General features: G+C 42.7%; 1 protein-coding gene across 2 annotated transcripts; it reads right to left on the bottom strand.

Moving 5' to 3' along the window:
• Positions 1 to 61: 61 nt before the first annotated feature.
• On the bottom strand, positions 62 to 10,991 carry septin4b (septin 4b). 2 transcript variants are annotated; one of them, XM_086035622.1, is made up of 13 exons: positions 10,838 to 10,991; positions 9,825 to 9,943; positions 8,102 to 8,419; positions 7,717 to 7,813; positions 7,232 to 7,318; positions 6,523 to 6,646; positions 6,296 to 6,430; positions 5,778 to 5,895; positions 5,563 to 5,664; positions 4,616 to 4,712; positions 4,350 to 4,512; positions 3,549 to 3,648; positions 62 to 1,679 (listed from the first exon to the last, which is right to left on the bottom strand). In XM_086035622.1, the coding sequence occupies exons 2-13, from the start codon at positions 9,918 to 9,920 to the stop codon at positions 1,611 to 1,613; spliced, it is 1,506 nt and encodes a 501-aa protein (XP_085891748.1). In that variant the 5' UTR covers positions 9,921 to 9,943; positions 10,838 to 10,991; the 3' UTR covers positions 62 to 1,610. The 2 variants fall into 2 exon arrangements, with proteins under 2 accessions (XP_085891748.1, XP_085891749.1); XM_086035623.1 differs by lacking the exon at positions 10,838 to 10,991 and having other exon boundaries at positions 9,825 to 9,950.
• Positions 10,992 to 20,007: the final 9,016 nt, after the last annotated feature.

Below are 20,007 nucleotides of genomic sequence, written 5' to 3'. Positions count from 1 at the left end.
AGAATGTCTCATTAGGAAAAAAGTACTGAAAAGTATTGTAGGCAAATGTAGGCAAGTCATATTATGACACATGAAATTATATTTTTATTAGCATTGGATTTTTTGTGTGTGTGTGTGCATATGTTCCCCCAGCCATTCAGTTTGCATACATTATCATAAATATGCTCAAAGCATAAAATAAAATAAAAAAAACTACAACACTATTAAGACACAAAAGTAAAGGCTGCCAGAAGTAAAAGGGGGGGAAAGTTGAGAGAAAAAAAACTAAACGTATGAATTACAAATGAGGTTTGTAATCACAATGTTTAGTACAGCATTAAACATTTGAACTCAAAATAATGCTAAGATTTGTTAAATAGTCCAGGAAGATAACGGACATCAAATGACAATGTTAGTATTTGCACATTAGCTCACTTAAAGTGGTAACAATTCCATCCAAAAAGTCCATTCCTGTCATCATAATTAAGCATACTATATTATACATTGCTTCAATGCCCATAAATAACATTGACTTTCACAACGTATGTGAACAAACAAAAATTGTACCAAGTAACATTTGTTTAGCGTGTATCTGACAATGGTTTTCATTAACCGATGACCTCTTGACAAACAAGAGGCCATACAAAAAAAAACACGTTTTTTTTTTTTTTTATCCATCAGAATTAAAGAAAAGCATATCAGGCAGTAAGCGTCGTTGTTTTTTCTGATATGTAACATTCCTGAATACAGATGCATCTCAATTAATTAGAATGTAGCGGAAAACTAGTTTAATCCAAAGTTTAATTTAAAAAGTGAACCTTACCACGCAGAGCAAAATACTTCAATATATATATATATAATGTCAGAATATTCCGTAAGAAATCAAACATATTGTCGCTGTCCTGTGAAAAACACTAGTCCGTTTATTTTCATTTTTCTTATCTTTACGTGAATGGTGTTTCCGCGTTCCAGACGTCGCATTCGCGTGAAAAATAAAAAAAGAAATCAAAATTTAAAAAAAATCCTAAATTTGACAGACGTATTTTTCACAGGACAGCGACGATATTCTAATATAGAAATCGGGTCGGAATCGGCAATCTGCAAAATACAAACTGTTGAACTAAATAAAAATGTCTCCAATGTTGTAATTGATTGAGCTGCACGTGTAAGTGTTGCCACTAACAACACTGTGGCACTTTCAACTTGAAATCAAATGTATCCAAAAAACAATCCTCATTCGTTCAACTCATACAAAGCAGGTTAAATAACAGTGTTGCTAAATAATTTTCAGGAAGACGATTTGTAGAAAAAATATTTTTGGGATGTTGTATAAAAAAAAAAGAAAAAAAAATGACAGATTTGATATATTCACTTTGACCTATAGTAAAAATAACAAATAAAAACCTGCACCAAGAAAAACAAAAAACACATGACCTTCCACACACACAAAAAAAAAAAGTTTGACAGATTCAGGTGAGAAACATTTTTGTTCGTTTTTTTTTTTTTTTTTCTCCAATCCTATTTACAGAGTGGAGCGTTCTCACCTTGTCCTGCCGAGTTCATGATGGGCACTGATGAGGTCGTTTGGACGGGGGACGGGAGGTGAAAGTTCAAGCGGGCGACACGGCCCGTCAGTAGGCGTCCTTCTTGGTGTGCATTTGGTCCTGAATCTTCTGCAGCATCTCTTGCATGCGCCGCAACTGGCGGGACAAATCACAACTCGCCGTTACACACGCTGGCGGGCGCTCAAAGACACAATCAATAACGCGCCGCATATTTTCGATCACATGACCTCATACGCTGGCCACGCTTAGGTCCATTTTTTTCTTTTTAATTTTTTTTTTTTTTTTTCGCCTTACAGACATTAACGTGATTTTTTTTTTTTTAATTACAAAATTTGACGTAGGTGTTTTTCTCAGGTTAGCAACGAAATCGGGGGTGAGCACAAAATATTTTGATATACTGTGATAGAACACAAAAAAAAAAAACAACAACAACAAAAAACAACAAGATAGAAACAATAGTCTCTTTATTATTTGATGGAATAATCGTTATCAAGTGGGTACAAAGTAGATGCACCATTAGCGGGCCGAGTATATGAAGACAGCAATCATGTCCTGGAATCGACTACAGTAATTAGGTTGACAGTGGCGGTTCATTGTTCACGCCCTCTGCGGCGGTATTTTGAAGCGAGCGTTTTTGGTGGGAGTTCACAGGCTAGCTGTGCGCTGCTACACGGCACACACCACCGAGGTCTACTGAAAGGCGGGAAGCGTCTTAAAAGAAGACGAGGCAGAGAAGGTCCTCAGCTATAAGCTTTAGAAATGGTCGTTCCAGAGAAAAACACCATGCCTGTTAGTATTATTTTAGGCATGTGTTGCCGTTGTAGCACTTGTTTAAAGGTTATTATTACAGCTATGCTAATTTTACATTAGTGGACTATTGATAGGCAAATATTCGGTTTGGTTGGACATTTAGGGTATTTAAAAATATAAGATAAGAGTCGTCTTCTTTTCCCCAACGTGATGTTATACTGTAGTCTCCCTTTTTTTTTTTTTTAATAGCAAAAGTGTGGGAACAGTTAAGGACCTTTTTAAAATGTGCGCTAAAATTGAAGTGTGTTGGAAGGTTGGCAGTTGGGTAAAACTATTTTTCATTTTTGGGAGGGGGCGGGTAAGCTTTTATATGGTTTTCTTATATTGTGGGTGGTCTGGCGTCAGGTGGAACCGTCGTACCTCCAAAGTGGTGATTTTTCAGGAGAGGCAAAACGGCATCTTCAAAGGGAGCAAGTCATTTTCAGCACTTTGGATAATTTGTATAATTAATAATAATCATTTGTAAAATAACACCCACACGTGTGGGCTGACCGATAAGTATTAATATGTGAAAAAATACAAATTGGGCCCGACACCAGCGATATTTCTTTCCTCGTGCTCAATTCAACATTATGCTGCGGTCGTTTACGAGTGTTGCAATGCTGTCGGACAAAAAAAAAAAAAAATTGTTGTTTTTTTTTTTTTAAATGCCAGCGTGACTCATGAAAATACGACGTCGCCAGTGAGAAGGAACAACTCAGAAAATGAACGCGTGACACACAGACTAATGAGGAAGAGAAAGAATTGAGAAAGCAACAAGTGAGAACATCAACAGTGAGAATGTGAGCAAAAAAAAAAAAAAAAAAAGAATGAGGACAAAGAGGAACGCAGCCGATGGGAAACTGACCAATGGCAGCAAAGTACAAGCCAGCAAATGACAAGTGGGAAGAGAAACAGTGAGATTAGCAAAGCTAACAAATATGGAGAGTGGCAACATCAACAGTGAGAGAGCCATGAAAAAAAAAAAAAAAAAAAGCCAAAAGTAGTCATAAGGAGTGGCCGAGCGTTGACGACACAATCTTATTTCAGACGTGGAGTCTGAAGCGGGAGCCGCAATGGCTTGTGGGTAAACGTGCGAGGCGAGGACCCTTAAAGGGCCTCGTCCTCCAGATGCGGGCGGGCCCGGGCGGGGCCTCCGCCGCGCTCCGTCTCGAGATCGGCGCGCGACTCCGTTTGGGGCTCGCCGGGCCGTACCTCCTCGTCTTTTTCCCGGATCAGCTTTTCCGTCTGGCTGTCGTTGACGTCGCCCACTGCTGGGATGGGGAAGTCGGTGCCGCTCTCCCTGGTTAGCTTACTGGACACACACACACACACACACGCACGCACGCACGCGGCATCAACGCAAAAGTGGGCATTTGAGTCAATTCCAGTTCCTGAGCCTGCTAAAGTCTATTTCATCTTTGAAATCATTCGAAAAACGATTTTTTTTTTTTTTTTTTAAAAGGCGTCGGTGTTGTGCTTTAACTCGGTCCGTCAAAGTTAAAGCATTAACTATGGAGATTAATTTGAATTTGATAACGCACTAAAAAAATGAACTCAGTTAACTCTTAACTCATTTTTATTTATTTACTTCCGGCTGGCCTCTGCTCACTGTGCAGCCAAACTACTTTGTCGCAAAGACGGACTTTTACTTTAAAAAGTTGCTGGACAGCTCGTTGGAGAAATCCAAAATAATTTGCGCATTTTGCAAAGCCAAATTCAAACATTAGTTGTGCGCCTTTTGGTGTATCTTTCAACTGTTGTATTTTACCGGAAAAGAATCGCATTCAAAGATCATAGAAAGCTATTAGAACAGTCTTTGAGTCGAAATACACTTTTCGATTTTTTTCGAGACTTCACTCGAGTAAATATCGGTTCCAAGCTTCGTAAAAAAAAAAAAATGGTGGTTGAAAAATACGATTAATGGCGATCAATGGTTGGAAAATATTGCGCTGAATTAGATTGTAATTGTAAGCGCTTGACAGCACTGCTTTGGACATGTTCTGCGCGTCATACTTGCGGTTGCGCTCCTTCACGACCATGCGGGTCATGCTCTGGATGCAGTGGGCTCTGTAGTTCTCGTAGTGGGTCTCCCGGGTCACTTCCTTCAGGTCCTGCATGTGAGTTCGAACCAGCATGTTCCTCAACTTCACAAAGTCACAGTGCGCCGAGTTTTCAACTGCAGAACGACCGGCGTGAAGACCGGCGACAGGTTGAAGGCGCGTGTGCCACATTTCGGCGTCCGGACTTTGAAGGTGTGTGTGGGGGGGGGGGGGCCTTACCTTCCACGATGCCCCAGGGGTACAGACGACCTCGCACCCTCTTCCCTTTGGCTTCCACCACCGTGTTGCTGCCGATGACGGCAAATGGAATGCTTTCCTTATTTGGGGAATAAGAACAACCGTTGAAATGTTAGTCCGGTTGCGAAAGGCCTGCCGGGAACGGGAATGCGACAAAAGTGTCGGGACACCTGGCCTGGTTGTAACCAATCTCTGGCTGAGTAATTATTACGAACACGCGTGCCAATGCTGTTGTCCGCGCAAGATAAGGTCTCCCACTCTCTTTCTTCTTCGCCGATTCTCCCTCTGCACATTTTTCAGAGAGTGCTGCAAGGGCACGACACGCCTCCGAGCCAGATGAGGACGCACGAAGGGGGGGGGAGTCGGAGAAAGGCTGACTCACGACTGCTACACCGACAAGGTCGCGCTCTTGTTTGATTTCATTCATCGCCAACGTAGCCCTGACATCATTTCGTGTGGCTCATCAACACGATGTTCTAGGTGCTTAAACCTTTTTTTTTTTTTAAACAAGAAAATGTTTTTTGCAGCCCCACTAGTCGAAACACGGCATTCTGATTAGTATTGTGATTGTGGAACACGAGTTAAGCAGCAAAATCCACCTGTTTTTAGCCATCTCAGGGGGCGGCCATTTTTGTCACTTCTGTCAACTGAAAATGACATCAATGATGCTCAGGTAACGCCCAATCGTGGCTCAGCTTCAGACAACAGGTCAACTGTGATGTCATTTTCGGTCGACAGAAGTGACAAAATGGCTGCCTTCTGAGATTGCTAAAAAAAAAAGAAAAAAAAAGTGGATTTTACTGCTTAACTCATATTAGTGAACACACAATATTAAATTAGGATGCCGTGTTTAGACAAGTGAAGGCGCAGAGAACAAGATTTTTGGGGGGGTTGACTTCCGGATCGAGCACAAAAGGCCTCACTCTCACCTTCAGCTCGTGATCCTGCTGCTTGAAGTCGTCATCTTCGTCGGAGTCACAGTCAGGGAACTGGTATATCTTGATACCAAATAGCTCGATCTCTTCTCTGATCTACACAAAGTTAAGTCAACGTAAGCATTTTAGCGTTAGCCTTTTAAACTTCAAAAAAATATCAGTTATGCAACAAAGTCATTGACAGTCACTAAACAGGATGTGGCCCAAACCTTCATTTTCTTCTTCTTGACTTCAATCGGGGTGAGCGTGTCTGCTTTGGCCAACACTGGAACAATATTCACCTTCTCGTGCAGAGCTTTCATAAATTCCACGTCCAGCGGCCGAAGGCTGCCAAACACAACGTGAGAATAAATAAATACTTCAGAATGTGCGAATGGACGAGGAACGAGGATGAGTCGCTGTTGGCTTGTGCAACGACCAGCAGCCGCCAAGAGAGGGCGCCGTTACACCACCGCCGTGACTTTTAACAGCCTCCTAAGCGTGACCTTACGCCTTGTGGCGGACTTGAAAATGCTAGCAAAGCATTTTACGGCGTGATTCGAGCGGAAGAACAGCAGATGAACCCGAAGACCGGCTGCGAGCTGCTTTCGGAAGCAAAAGCGGAAGTGCAGCGAAGCATGAAGCCGAGTCTTCATTTGTAATGAATGCCAGTCGCGTAGCGGCCGCGTGAGCAGCCGTAAGTGGGTCAAACTATGATCCTTCCTCTTCGCAGGCAGCTTTATCGTACCCGTGGCCGAAGGGGGAGATGAAGTAGAGGCAGCAGTGCACGCGGTTGTCTTGGATGTTTTTGCGGTTGAGGCCGCTCTCGTCCCTGAAGTATTGCTCAAACTGCTGGTCGATGTAGTCGGCCACTGGCTTCCAGCTACAGGGGGAGACGAGCAAGCACCTCGTGAGGACGCACGCGCCGAACCGCCAGCGCAAGTGGACCGTGTGTGTCCGTGTGTGTCCTTCTACCACTCTGTGTTGTTAACAGCGTCGCCAAAGCCCGGCGTGTCCACAATAGTTAGCTTCAGTTTGACTCCTTTTTCTTCGATGTCAACAGTGTGCTTGGTGATTTCGACTGTTTGCATGATTCGTTCTAGAGGTGCGACACAAAAAAAACAACGCGCTAACAACCACTCGAAATGCGCTGGTTCAAATCAAACAAACAAAAAAAAACAAAAAAAAACGAATCCATTTCCTCACATTCCAATTCACAAGTAGATTTTCCACCCAACAGACCTGACTTTGTTTGGCATGACACTGCGTGTTTGTTACCGGCAAAACAAGGTAAAAAAAAAAGTAGCATTTGTCTAACCCCCATTCCAAGTTGACTACATGACAAAGTGAGTCAAGCTGCTTCTGTGCTGTGGAAAAGCTGCATTTGAAAGTAGTGGGGCTTTCAACAACTTTTAAATAATTTATCTTTTCTTTTGATTGAAGATAATTCTATGTTTTGCTTTGAATGTTTTAAAGCACTTTGAGTTGCATTTTTATGTATGAAAAGTGCTATATAAATAAAATGTGATTGATTGATTGATTGATAAAAGGGTGCAATTACAGTGGATTGACCCCTCGATATTACGGAAGGAGATATCAATTCGCGTGGTGAAGACACCAAGCGTGAACAAATCCAACGTCGGCTGCTGGTAGACTGGAGGAAAAATAATTGTGCTGCGGTCACCTTCGGCATTGAGCAGCTTCCTGTCTTTGTAAAGATCTGTGAGGAAGAGACTGTTGACCAGGGTGGATTTTCCAAGGCCGGACTCGCCTGGAAGCACACATCCATGCATGGTTAAAGGAAGAAGTCAACCCCAAGAAAATCTTTGCGATATGTTCTATGTGCCTTCACTAAACATGGCATTCTGATTAATATTGCGTTTGTGGAATATGAGTTAAGCAGAAAAATCATTTTCAGTCACTTTCTGTCGACTGAAAATGACATCACAGAATTGACAAAATGGCCGCCCCTGGGGATGGCTAAAAACGGGTCGATTTTGCTGCTTAATTCATGTTCCACAAACACAATATTAACCGGAATGCTGTGTTTCGACTAGTGTGCCTGCATAGAACAAATTCTTGGAAAGAAAAATTTTGGGGGTTGACAATGACATTTGGGCAGGGTTTCGGGTCGAATGTTGCTGCCGATGACTTGAGCCGAGGCTTTACCTGCCACCATTAGTGTGAAATCAAATCCTTTCTTGACTGACTTGCGGTGCACCTGGTTGGGGAGTGTTGCAAAACCGACATATTCCTTGTCCTGATCCTGAAAATCATTGAAAAAGAAGAAGGAAAAAAAAAGATAAAAGAAATTAGGACACATTGCATTCAGAGAATTGTGTGCTAAAGTGAGTTGTCTCATGAAACACAGAAGGCGATGTGGACTTTTAGCGCCAATGTTCGGTATGCGAATACGTCAACACAAGCACAGCGGCGCCGGCAGCACAAAGCAGCGGTCACTTCCTGCGCCACAAAAACAACGACTAGTTTTGAAACCACACACACACACACCCACACACTTATATCTTGTCCTCACCGCACCCGTGTATGTTACCTCGTTATTGCTGTAAGGGTCAAAACGGGCCCACGGGCTTTTGGGCCTGGAGGGACTAACGGGGAAGGGCAAGTCAAAATCCACAGCCGCAGGTAAACCCGGCTCACAACCTGAATCCGACTGGGCCCTACCCGCCACAGGGGGGCGCAAACAGGGCGGGGCCTGAGGGTGGTCTTGGCCCTCAGCTTCCCTGTCTGCCTCATGAGCCTCTTGGCCATGAGGGCGCCGCTGTGGACTGTGGTCCCGCTCATGTTCGACATGACGGCAGGGCTCTTGCATAATGTTCTCCACCTCGGAGTCATCGGAGTGGCTGGAATGCTGGAAACGTGTCAGGGTTGGATGAGGGGCGAACAGAAGAGGCGCAGAGGGTGAAGGAGGTGGGAGATGGCAAGTGTTACTTTTGGGTCAGGAGATTCAGCTTTTCAAAGCGGAAGGATAAGATGGACGAAGGATATTTCTTTTCGATTGATGTCAGGCATTGCCTTTTTATTTTATTTTTTTTCGCTCTTAAATTGCTAAAATCTTAGCCATGTTAATTAGGGATGTAACGATGAATCGAAAATCGATTGAAAAAGGATTCAAAGCGATGAATGGAAAATCGATTAAAAAACGATTCAAAACAATCATTCGAATAATCGACTAAAATGGAGACGAATTGTACTCGGATACCTCGGCACTCGCAAGCCTTAAAAAGCAACACCTAGCAAAAGACATAACATAAATAGGTCATCAGAATATACTAATTTAGAATGCTAAAAATGTCTTACAATTTTTTTCCATTCCACATGCACAACACGTTTTGAAAGTGTCGATCACTCAACTCGCCAAACCTCATTGCATATTACGTTCGTGGATAGCGGCAGTACCACACTAGCGCACAGAGACAAGCATGGTAGCGATTTTTTAAAAATCCAATGGAAAAAAAATCGGGAACTGAAAATCGAAAATCGGAGCTTGAGTGAACCGTTACATCCCCATTCGATATATTGAGAACGTGCAGAGCTACAAGGCCAAGTGCATTTTCAAGTATCCATTTTCCTTCAACATTTTCCGTCATCGTGCCTGATTAGCAACCAATGTTGAAATCGCATCCTTTAGGGTTTGGATCGTTTATAGCTCAGTATTCATTCCTGCTGCCCCCCCCCACCACCCCCGTCGGGACTCTGAACTTGACATGTTATCGCTATTGCGATCATTAAAGTGCTTGATTCGCTCTATTTACAAATAACCCTGATGTGCGATCGACACTCGATTATGTTCACTTGGGCAATGTGGCGATGAGACGCAGCAAGTACGCTTGTGTCTCATTTCACTTTTCTCAGTAGAGCGTTGACCTCTGCCAAGGCCAAACAATCGTAAACATGTCCGTCTGATGGCTCGATCATGAACATGCCAGCCAGGCTGTTCCGGTCAAGTCGTGTAGGTGGCACTGCTGGTGACATTACAAAATGGCTGCCTGGATCACAAGGTCATGACCTCAACGCACAGATGCAGCTTGAAAACTGTAATTCATGTTTTTAATCGAATCTGCACCCTTTGGCTTTTGAACTTGAGTGGTCACGTGATTTTTTTTTTTTTTTTTTGGGAACCTCGCTTTGAAGAATTAACTAGCCAGCCAATAAATGGTGCCAAGAATAAAAAGTCTCATCTTGAGATTTTTTTTGGGGGGGGGGGGGGGGGGGGCGTTCTTGGCGGCGGGCGTGCCTGACGTTGTGCGCCGTACCTGGTCGGCATCATGGTCCCCGCTTGGATTTGGGGAGACAGGACAGGAGTCCCGCTCGTCTGACGACGACGGAATGTCATGGTCGCTGTCCTCCATTGCGAGCGGGGCTATAGTGAACCCTGCAATCTCCAACCAGGAGGCAGTGAAAAGTGGAACGTGATCGGGTAAAATGGATAAGAGCAAAAAGGAAGGTGGGGCGGGCGGGGAGTAAAAAAAAAACAAAAAAAAACATGAAATAAAGCCAACATCCTGCAAAATGATGTGTTGATGGAGGAGGATGCTTGTTTTGATTTAAGCCACTGAAAGGTGGAGGAAAAAATAACAGCGCTAACACGCGCTCTTGGACTGAAGAATTCATAGCGGTAATGGCTTCCTTGCGTTTTTGCACTCATCCCAAATCTCTCCATGCTTTCTTTGGCCATGATGCGGGCATCGGCGGCGCAATTGATAGTTGCGCTCTTCAGGAAACGAGTGACCCGCTTTTGCTGGGCTACAACCGACGCTGACACAATCAATGTCCAACGCGCTCACTCTGCGTGACCTACTTGCACGCAGACGCGGATGTTGGGGGACGGCAAAAAAGATTATTTTGGGTGATGATTGGGATCACCATTATTCAAAACGATTTTTGGGGACAAAACAAGAATTGTTTAAACACACAAAATATAAAAGTAAGCAAGCTCCTTTCGGACCAAACAAAATGTATAAAATTGGTTATAAAAACAAAAGGTGGAAATTCGAGTATGATTCCCTTGTGTAAACAAAATTAATAATCGTTCTTTTTACGATGTCTACAATTTTGTAATCATCTAATGTAATAATCGGAATTGGAACTGGATTTCGATTCAGCTCTCAAACCTTTTGGAGCCCAAAAGTAAACAAGATCACTAGTTCCTCCGCGCCGATATCATTTTTAGTTTCACAGATAGCCGCCTATGCTAATACGGTCAATCTAAAAAATAGCCGGATCAAAGTAATACGGAAAACAAACGAGACGAGGCCATCCTGCTCACCCTTTGCGCAGACTTCTTCTGACGCCTTCTCGTGCAAAGGTGCTGAAGGTCTACGAGAACCTCTCTTGGTCTTCTCTCCGCCAACTTTTGGCCAAGGCCTCGCCAGCGCCACTATTTATACATCGCCGCCGCCGCCACACCGGATGCGGCGGCCTACATCGCCATCGACCCTCTGGGCGCCCCCGGGATACTGATCACACTCATTGACGGGCGGCAGTGGGCACATGCCCTCTGCACAGTCCTACCGTATATTTTCAATATCACACTATCGTTAATCGGTATCACCATTTCATTTTCACACATCATACTGAGCTACTTTTGCACGATTCTTCAATTATTGTGATTTTTTTTTTTTTTTTTTTTAATATTCATCAAGTCTGAATTATACATTACAGGGATGCTAATGAACTCACTAATGAAGTGGATGGATTACCTACAAACTATTTATATACCAACATAATTGTCTGCAACATTAAGAATTAAGGGAGCGCTAATTTATGCAGAAATGTAGGCCACACTTTTCCAATGTAAACATACAGCGATGATGTCAAAATTGACACAAACACAAAACGGGTGCTGTCAGGGATTTGGGGACATTAAAAATACGATTCTATAAGGCCCCTGGCTGTCATGGCTCTTAAAAATCGACTTCTTCACGTCGACTAGCAACTAGCAATCCTTTTTGATTTCTAGAAGTCACTACACAAACGGGGCCACAGCATAAGAACTACATTTTTGGACACTGAAATTAGGGTTTGAACTAGGGATGTCCCAATATCGGCGATATCGTGATATCGCGATATTAAAATTGCCACAATATCGTCGTCATGTCATGATTAATCGCAGCAAATCTGTTTAAAAACCCAAGTTATCTATTTGTGCAGTTTCAGCACCCTCTGGTGGTTAGTTTATTAGTGCGGTTTAATTTGATGCAGTTTTTGCTACCTCTAATTAGATGTAGTCAACTGGTGGGTCCAGGAAATAGGGTTGCGCAATACATCGAAATTCAATTACAATCATGATTATTACGCTCCATGATTACCAAATTGGCATCGTCGTAAAAAAAAAACAGATTATTAATATGCATTTATTTCCAACCCGCTGTTTGTTTACACAAAGAAATCATACGTTTGCACCTTTTTTGCATTTTGTAATAACAAATTTTATCCATTTTGTTTGGTCCAAAAGGAATACACATAATTATAGTGTTTCAAAGACATTTATTTGTCTTTTTAGCTTTTTTTTTTTTTTTTTTTTAAACATTTTCTTGTTTTGCACCCCAAAAATAAATGATCGTTTGAATTACTGTGATTATTCCCAAAATAATCCTGACTAATACTTTTTTTCATAATCCAGCTAACCTACCAGGGAATCCATTATTTGAATCAAATTAAAGACAGAGCCAACAGCAGACTTTTGTGACAAGCGTGAACTTTTCCACTCCCCACTTTCATGCCCCGCCTCCCACACGTAGGCTAGATTGTTGTACATGTTGCCATGACAGAAATCTCACAGTCACACCACAAAACCAGGCAAAAAGCATTCACAGGTGGATGGAACCTGTTTTGCCTGCAATCAGGGGGCCAACTCCATTTTCGATTTCCTGTAGTGAGAAGGGATGTGGAACATATGGGAATGTTACGATGGGGCTCCCACATGGGCCCTGAGAAACAATGGAGGGACAAGGAGCCCAACTCCAAAATAAACTGCCGGCTGCGGTGCCTTGTTACTGTTGGACGGTGCCAGTGGGCTTGCGCTGCGGCCGTGCTGAGAGACGATGATTTGTGGCAGCTCCCAACGGGAAGCCCACATCTAATGCGCCCTTCCACGACATGGGAAATGCAAAGAAAAGCTGCCAAAAGTCATTACCAAACGATATGACGCGCTGTTATCGAACGTGTGTGATGAAAGCGCTTTTCGCATTTTGGTGGAAACGCAGTTGACTGACCTATTTACGATTCCCCACAACCAAAAAATATTCAGCCAAGGCTCCATTAGTTATGGAGACTGGTGACTCTTGATATGGAAGGGATTCGGTCACGCCTTTAAGACAAAAGCGATCATTGTAGGAACTACCTCTTGGAAAAGACTTTTTGCCGCCCGAAATAAATGAGTGTTAGCTTCATTTTCAAAAATGACGGATTCCGACTGTACTCCATTTTCAACGTATCATTTTAAGGCATAGAAACGAAAGAAAGCTTCATCGTATCACGACGCAGCGACATTCTCTTGCAATGGTCACCGCATCGAAAACAGAGTAGGGCTGCTCGATTATGAAAAAAAAATATCAATCATTTTGGTGATAATCGAAATCACGATTATTCAAACGATTATTTATTTTCGGGTACAAAACAATAAAATGTAAAAAAAAAAAAAAAAAATGTAAGTTCCTTTTGTACCCCAAAAAATGTATCAAATTTGTTATTATAAATTTTGAAAAAAGGTACAAATGTATAAAATTCACATGATTTCCTTGTGTAAACAAACATTGCGCGTTGGATATAAATGAATATCAATAATTGTTTTTTTTTTACGATCATGCCAATTTTGTAATCGTGGAGTGTAATAATCGTAATTGTAATTGAATTTCAGAAATTCATTGCACATTTCGATTCATTGCAAGGCCCACAGTAGCACAATAACTGCGTGCGTGCGTTTAAGGTTCTATGCAGAACCTGTTCGAACCGGTCCAATAAATCGAGGTGGGACGAGAACGTGTACCCTTGACGCAAGATCGGAACAACAAAACCGACAAGATGGATTGGAGGGAAAACAATCGGCGACACACAGCGCTTTTGGGACAATTTCGGCCAAAGTGGTTAGGAAAGCTCTAATTTTGTCTTTATCTTGTTTGTTGAAGAGCAAAAAGGCGCAAGCGCAGCAGCAGCGGAATTCTGCTGAGAATTCATTTTTTTACCCCATGGGAGGAAGAACCAAAAGCAACCGGATCGCAATCTTAATAGCTCCTCTAAGTGTGCTGCTCTAATAGCTCACATAAGGTGCAAAGAGTCAGCAAAAACAAAAAGACGTGGACCAATCGCAATGGTTTCGGACACATTTTAAGACGCGACGGGAGCCAAGGCTACAAGGAGGAGATCTTACTTCCTGTCTGTTTTCATCCTCCTTTGGCCTTTCATGACGCCGATGGCCGTAGATTGCCTAAAAGGGCTGACAGTGCCCCCACCCACACACACACACACACACAGGAACCGAGGCACGCCCACTTGGGTCCGAGATGGAAAAACGGTGACATTCTGCGTCTGCGGCTCCGCGGATCGTATTGCAACTCGCTTACATTGTAAGACGATGTGGCCCGGCCGGGGAGTTCCGCCGAACCGCAGCGAAAGCCTCGGAGCGGCCTCAAGTGCCAATGTTCCAAAATGCGCCTCTCCGAGAGTCGCCCCGAGTGCAGGGAAGGAAGAACAGCGCCGCCCGCTGCTTACAAGCGAAGGATCTGCCTTCATTTGCCTGCCCTCGATGAGATTTCAAATATAAAGCTTCGAGTGAATACATATGCGAAAAAGACGTTATCTCCATTTAAAAAATATATTTTTTTACATGGTGTTTCCGCGTTGCAGACGTCGCATTAATGTGGGAATGAAAAAAAAAAAAAAGTTTCCACAATTGGAGATAAGTGCTTTTCACAGCAGAGCGGCGATATGTCAAAGATACGACACGCTTGTTATTTTTCATTTTTTGTATCATTTGGACGGACGCGAGGCCACCGACGTTTGAGCATCACGCGGCATACGGTTAGGGCTGTGCAACTGATCGAAAATTCAATTACAATTATTACACGATTACAAAATCGGCATCATCGTAAAAAAACAAACAAAAAAAAACGCTTATTAATATTCATTTAAATCCAACGCTATATGTTTGTTGACACAAGGAAATCATACTTTATACAGTAGCGTGTTTAAAAAAAAAAAAAATTTTATAAACTGGAATTTTAGAAATTTTTGGGGGGCCCAAAAGGAGCTTACTGACATGTATTTGTCTTAATAGTTTCTCGTTTATACATGATCTTGTTTTGTACCGAAAAATAAATGATCGTTTGAATAAATCATGATTTCAATTATCACCCAAATAATCGTGATTCGTATTTTTTTCCCCCCCATAATCGAGCAGCCCTAGCATACTGCATACGTAACTTATGAAAACCATGCAGCCAATTCACTCTCCAGTGGCGCTATTCTTGCTGCAAAGTGGAATGCGGTGGATGATGTGAATGCGCTGCCCAGCGGACCTCCGCCGCCTTTGTACGAACACAAATCTTGTTTTACAATAGCAACAAGCCAGGAAGGCGAGAATCTCCCGTACTTACACTTCCTCCACTTCCTGCTCTATTCTATCGAGATCCTTGATCCGACACAGACATTCCTGCTGGAAAGGTGCTCAAGCGATTTATCACACTGCCCCCCCCCCCTCCCCCATACAGTGGTATGTTGCAACAATAGCTCAAATGTGTATAGAAAGGGGAGGGGGGGGGCTTCCGCCTGATGGCTAAAAGAAAGGCTTATTGAGATTTAAAAAAAAAAAAAAAAAAATGAAATTCCTATTTGACGAGAGTGCATGCAGCGCTTTGTGAGTTTGTGTCCATCTACGTGTGGGATGCTATTAGGGACGGACCGATTATCGGCTGGGCCGATTATCGGCGTTTTTGACGAATATCGGCCTTTTTAAAAAAAAATCTGACGGCCGTTAATAAATCGGTTGACAACTGCGTTGAAATCAAACCAAAGATACGTTGGGAGTTGAACATTTTGTCATTTTGAGAGAAAACTCTAGCTCCCTGAACTTTTTGTTCGAATTTTATATCGAGGACGTCAAAAATTTCCTGAAAAAAAATAATTGAAGGAATCAACAGTTGTCATTTCTTTTTACGTTTTGACGCCAATATTTTCCCTTTTTACTTCAACTCAATATCGTCTCCAAATATCGGCCTACTAATAATCGGTATCGGCCCTGACAAAAAAAAAAGCATATCGGTCTATCTCTAGTTGCCATCTCTTATTATGAGCGCCCTTCCCGCGGAGTGTGCTCACCTGCCGGCACACAATCTGTCCAAGGCTCATTTAGCGACATCATCCAAAGAGAAGAGCGAGGCCGACCATCCGCTCTCAAAAGCAATCAACTGCAATCTTTCATGTTTTGCCATTCGGACTGCATCGTTAGCAGACGCATGCACAGAATGCCGCGCGGCGCGGCGAAATCGGACCAAATCGGCGCAGCGCTGTGCGCGTACGGCACGAAAATACGACGTAGCATGTTGACCTCACCGTCTTTCATTCATATCGAAAACTGAAAATATGTTCCAAAAAAAAAAAAAATCGAGTTTCAGATCTGCTGGAACAGTGTGCGCATTGTGCCTCCAGCAGATTGAATGTGAGAAATTACATCAGCGTCTGCGACGAGCTTCCTGCCTTGCAAAAGGTGCCAAGTTGAGTGGAAACAAACATGAGGCAGCTCAATTATTCTCACATTCATGACTTTTTCATAAGTCGATTAGAAACCTGCAGTCAGCAGTCCTCCGGGGCAGCCGACGATGGCGGTTTACAGCTCATTACACATGGATAAAAGAAAGTTTCCCCTCAAGTTTGCCCCACATTTTAAACCTCTCAACCAAAGCGTTTTAGTAAAAGTTGAAAACCAAGACAAGGACTTCTAAAGGTGCCCTTGAGCAACGGCAACTACAGTCCCAACTGTGTGGGTTCGAGTTCATTTAAGCCTCGAAATTGCCCATCGGTAAGAATGCGACTGCAAATAGTTGTCGATTAAGTACTCTGTGAATTGACTGCCCACTCAAGCCCAGATTCGATTTTCAGTCTCCAATTTTCGATTTGTTTCAATTTTTTTTTTAAAATCTCTACCATGCTTGTCTCAACATTTTCTTTTGCTGAGATGTCCGAGTTCAACAAATCGGTGCCACTCGAAGAGAGTATTCAATTATTCGATTACATTTGATTTTTTCTTACAATCGATGCATATTTTGAGCAGTTTAAATCGATTTTCTGATTAATCGTTCTCCACTTTCATCCAAAGTCGGCGGACCTGCCACACTTGCGAATAGAACTCAGCTGATACAGTATGTTAAAAACCGATTCGCAAAGACGCGAGCGGCAAAAAGTAAGCACCAGATAACACTGGCCGGTCAGTCGCGCCTATTGAGTATGTCCAGTACCAGGAAGACGCAAAAAAAAAAAAATTAAAAAAAGCTTTCATATTCCCTCGCAACAGGAGGGACGAAAGTGCGACCAAGCGTGCTGCATTTGCACAAGCGCCCCTACTGAAAACATCTTTATTTCACATGTTCGTGTGGAATTTGCCGGCTGCTCCGCCGCTAGCAAATCTGCGGTTGAACAAGCTGTTCTCCGCTTACATCTGACGGTTTCAATTCCATATGTAGACTATCATTTATTTTAAAATAACATCTGTCTTCCAGAAGCAAACTACACGGCCTTGTTGTCAGCTACCGACCAAGTGGCGCGGCCAAAATGTCGATGTTGACAACAGCGGTGTGAGGGCGCGTTTATAGTCAATAAATCCGGTAAGAACGGTTGAGGAGGTGTCAATGAAATGCACACACAATCGTGCGGGTCCAAAGTGGTGATCAGAACCCGTTTTGGAAATTACTCTGCGGTTGCGTTGCGGGGACTCGAACACATATTGGTTATTTATGACCACGTCATTTCATTCACGGGCACCATGCTCAAAATTTTCGAGTGAGTTCACCCGGGCTGAAAGAAAACAAAGCCAAATGCGGACGGGTGACATTTCATCTGAGCTGGGAGTGTTGCAAAGCTTTATTCGTGCTGGTTTGGCAGGGACGTGACGTGAATGTCAAATTAGAGATTCAGAATCACAATTGAATGAGAGAATAGTGGGAGAAGGGTTTTCCCCTTTGGCATTACCACGCACATGCGCACGCCGCCCTCTGCAAGCATGACCCCAAAAGGAGAAAAATGATCGGCTTGCCCTACGAATAAAAACACCCGTAAAGCTCACATTCCATACTTGAATTCATCCCTCCAGTTTGAAAGTTAAATACGGCCGTCATGGTCACGAAATAAGCCAAGAGGACATCACTCCGAGGACTTTTACAAAAACGTTCTTTTGTATACAGCGGCACTGTGGCGCTTTTGGACCATCCGACTGATTTTCCCCAAATACTGTACAAACACCATAAACTCAAAAGGAGCATGTTGACGTCACACACAGCGGCTGCAGCCCACGGTTAAGATTCAACGATTCAATATCATGATAATATTTACATAAAAAAAAGACAAAGCCAGAGCAGAAAATGCTTAAAAAAAAAAAAAGAAGACCACTGTCATTTCGACCCCGATGCTGCGCGAACTATCCACGGCGCAACAGCTGGTACGCTAATCTGACAGAGGCTAAGGCTATATTGGGTTCACGCAGGCCATATGTGACCCAGGGCTGATTGCTTAGCTTTTGGGCGCGATCGTTTGTGTGTCTGTGAGGCTCGAAGCTCAGCTCCAGATGTGCGTTTGCCGTGCATCTGGCGTAGAAGGAAGTCGCGATACAACAAGGCACCATGCTAGTAAATCCACAACTGGCTAGCCGGATTAAGAGACTCGTGGCGTTTTGTCAATCGAGGGAGACAATTCGATAATCGTTTGAATTCTGATTCCAATTGGAAATGAAAGCGCACACACACACACACACACACAGTAATGACAATGAAAATCCCATGAAACGGTTTCATCTCAATGTAATGTCGAACCACCCGGCCTGAAAGGGTTAAAAAAATAAAAAATAAAAAAAAATAAAATTAAAACTTGTACTTGTTGTGAGTTAGTTCTCAGTTTTAGGTTCCATGTGTCAGATGTCACACTCACAAGGTCAGCGGATTAAGTCGTGTGTGACATTGTGTAATGACAGATAGGGCTGTGCAATTAATCGAAATTGAATTACAATGCCGATTATCACGGCCCACAATTACAAAATTGGCAAAATTTATATCCAGTGTGCGCTATGTTTGTTTACACAAGATAATCATTCTGGAATGTAAACATTTTCTTGTTTTGTACCCAAAAAAATAAATAATCGTTTGAATAATCGTGATTTCAATTATTCCCAAAAATAATCGTGACGAATATTTGTTCCTAATCGAGCAGCCCTAATTACAGACTGCAGTTTTGGCCAGGTAGTCACACATCACAACGAGCCATGGGAAGGGACGGCTTTGCTTTCATGAATTTACAGCAGATGTGGAAAAATGCATCATTTCTCAGAGCTACTGTTCCGACTTGTTCCCTTCCACCATTTGGGAGCAGGAATCTGATTGCTGACCTTAGTCTAAATTCTCAGGCTAAAATCTAATAATAGCCTACACGGCTAGCAAGCAGAAGACTTCCAATTCAGCACCCAGACCTTGTTCACCAGTTCCTGTTTTTAGTTTGGCTCAAGGCGGACAAAGTTGTTGATGAAAAGTAAAACATCGGAACAACATTCCACGACCTCCTCGGTTACTCCACTACGATACCGCAATGTCTGGACGAATCAAAAGCACAGCAAAATACGTGCAAGGTCAAGTACAGTAGAGATAGACATATGATATGTTTTTTTCAGGACCGATACTGATTATTAGTAGTCGAGGAGGCCGATAACCGATATTTCGAGCCGATATTTTTTTTCCTCAGTAAAAAGGAAAATACTGACATCAAAATGTAAAAAAAAAAAAAAGGAAACTCTTAACTTTGTTGAAACATCTTTAAGCATATGTTTATTGAACTATTTTTCCGACTTGACAAAATGTTGATTTTTTTTCATTTTTGACAATATGCATCTTTGTTGTGGAAATTCCAACAAAGTTCAGAGAACTCCCAGCGTCATCGGCATGTCTTAAAAAGGTAAATGAAAAATATAGTTCTCCAAAATTTAAAAATGACAAATGTTAAAATTTCACTTGGTTTTGATTTCAAACAAAAGGTGCCTAGTGTTCCCAGGGGTCAGTAGCATCTCTTATAAAGTTATGGTAACTGAAAATGTTAATAAATAGTTCCTTGAAGTTAACACGGTTTTAAATCGATTTATTATCGACCATAAGATTTTTTTTTAAAAAAAGGCCGATACCGATAATCGTCGAAATGCTGAATATCGGCGCCGATAATCGGTCCATCCCTAAAGCAGAGTACATGACT

This window comes from Filicampus tigris, chromosome 7 (assembly GCF_054856515.1).
Source record: "Filicampus tigris isolate MCC_2025a chromosome 7, RoL_Ftig_1.0, whole genome shotgun sequence".
In the NCBI taxonomy this organism is placed as follows: Eukaryota; Metazoa; Chordata; class Actinopteri; order Syngnathiformes; family Syngnathidae; genus Filicampus; species Filicampus tigris.
This window is presented reverse-complemented; position numbering and strand designations above follow the sequence as displayed.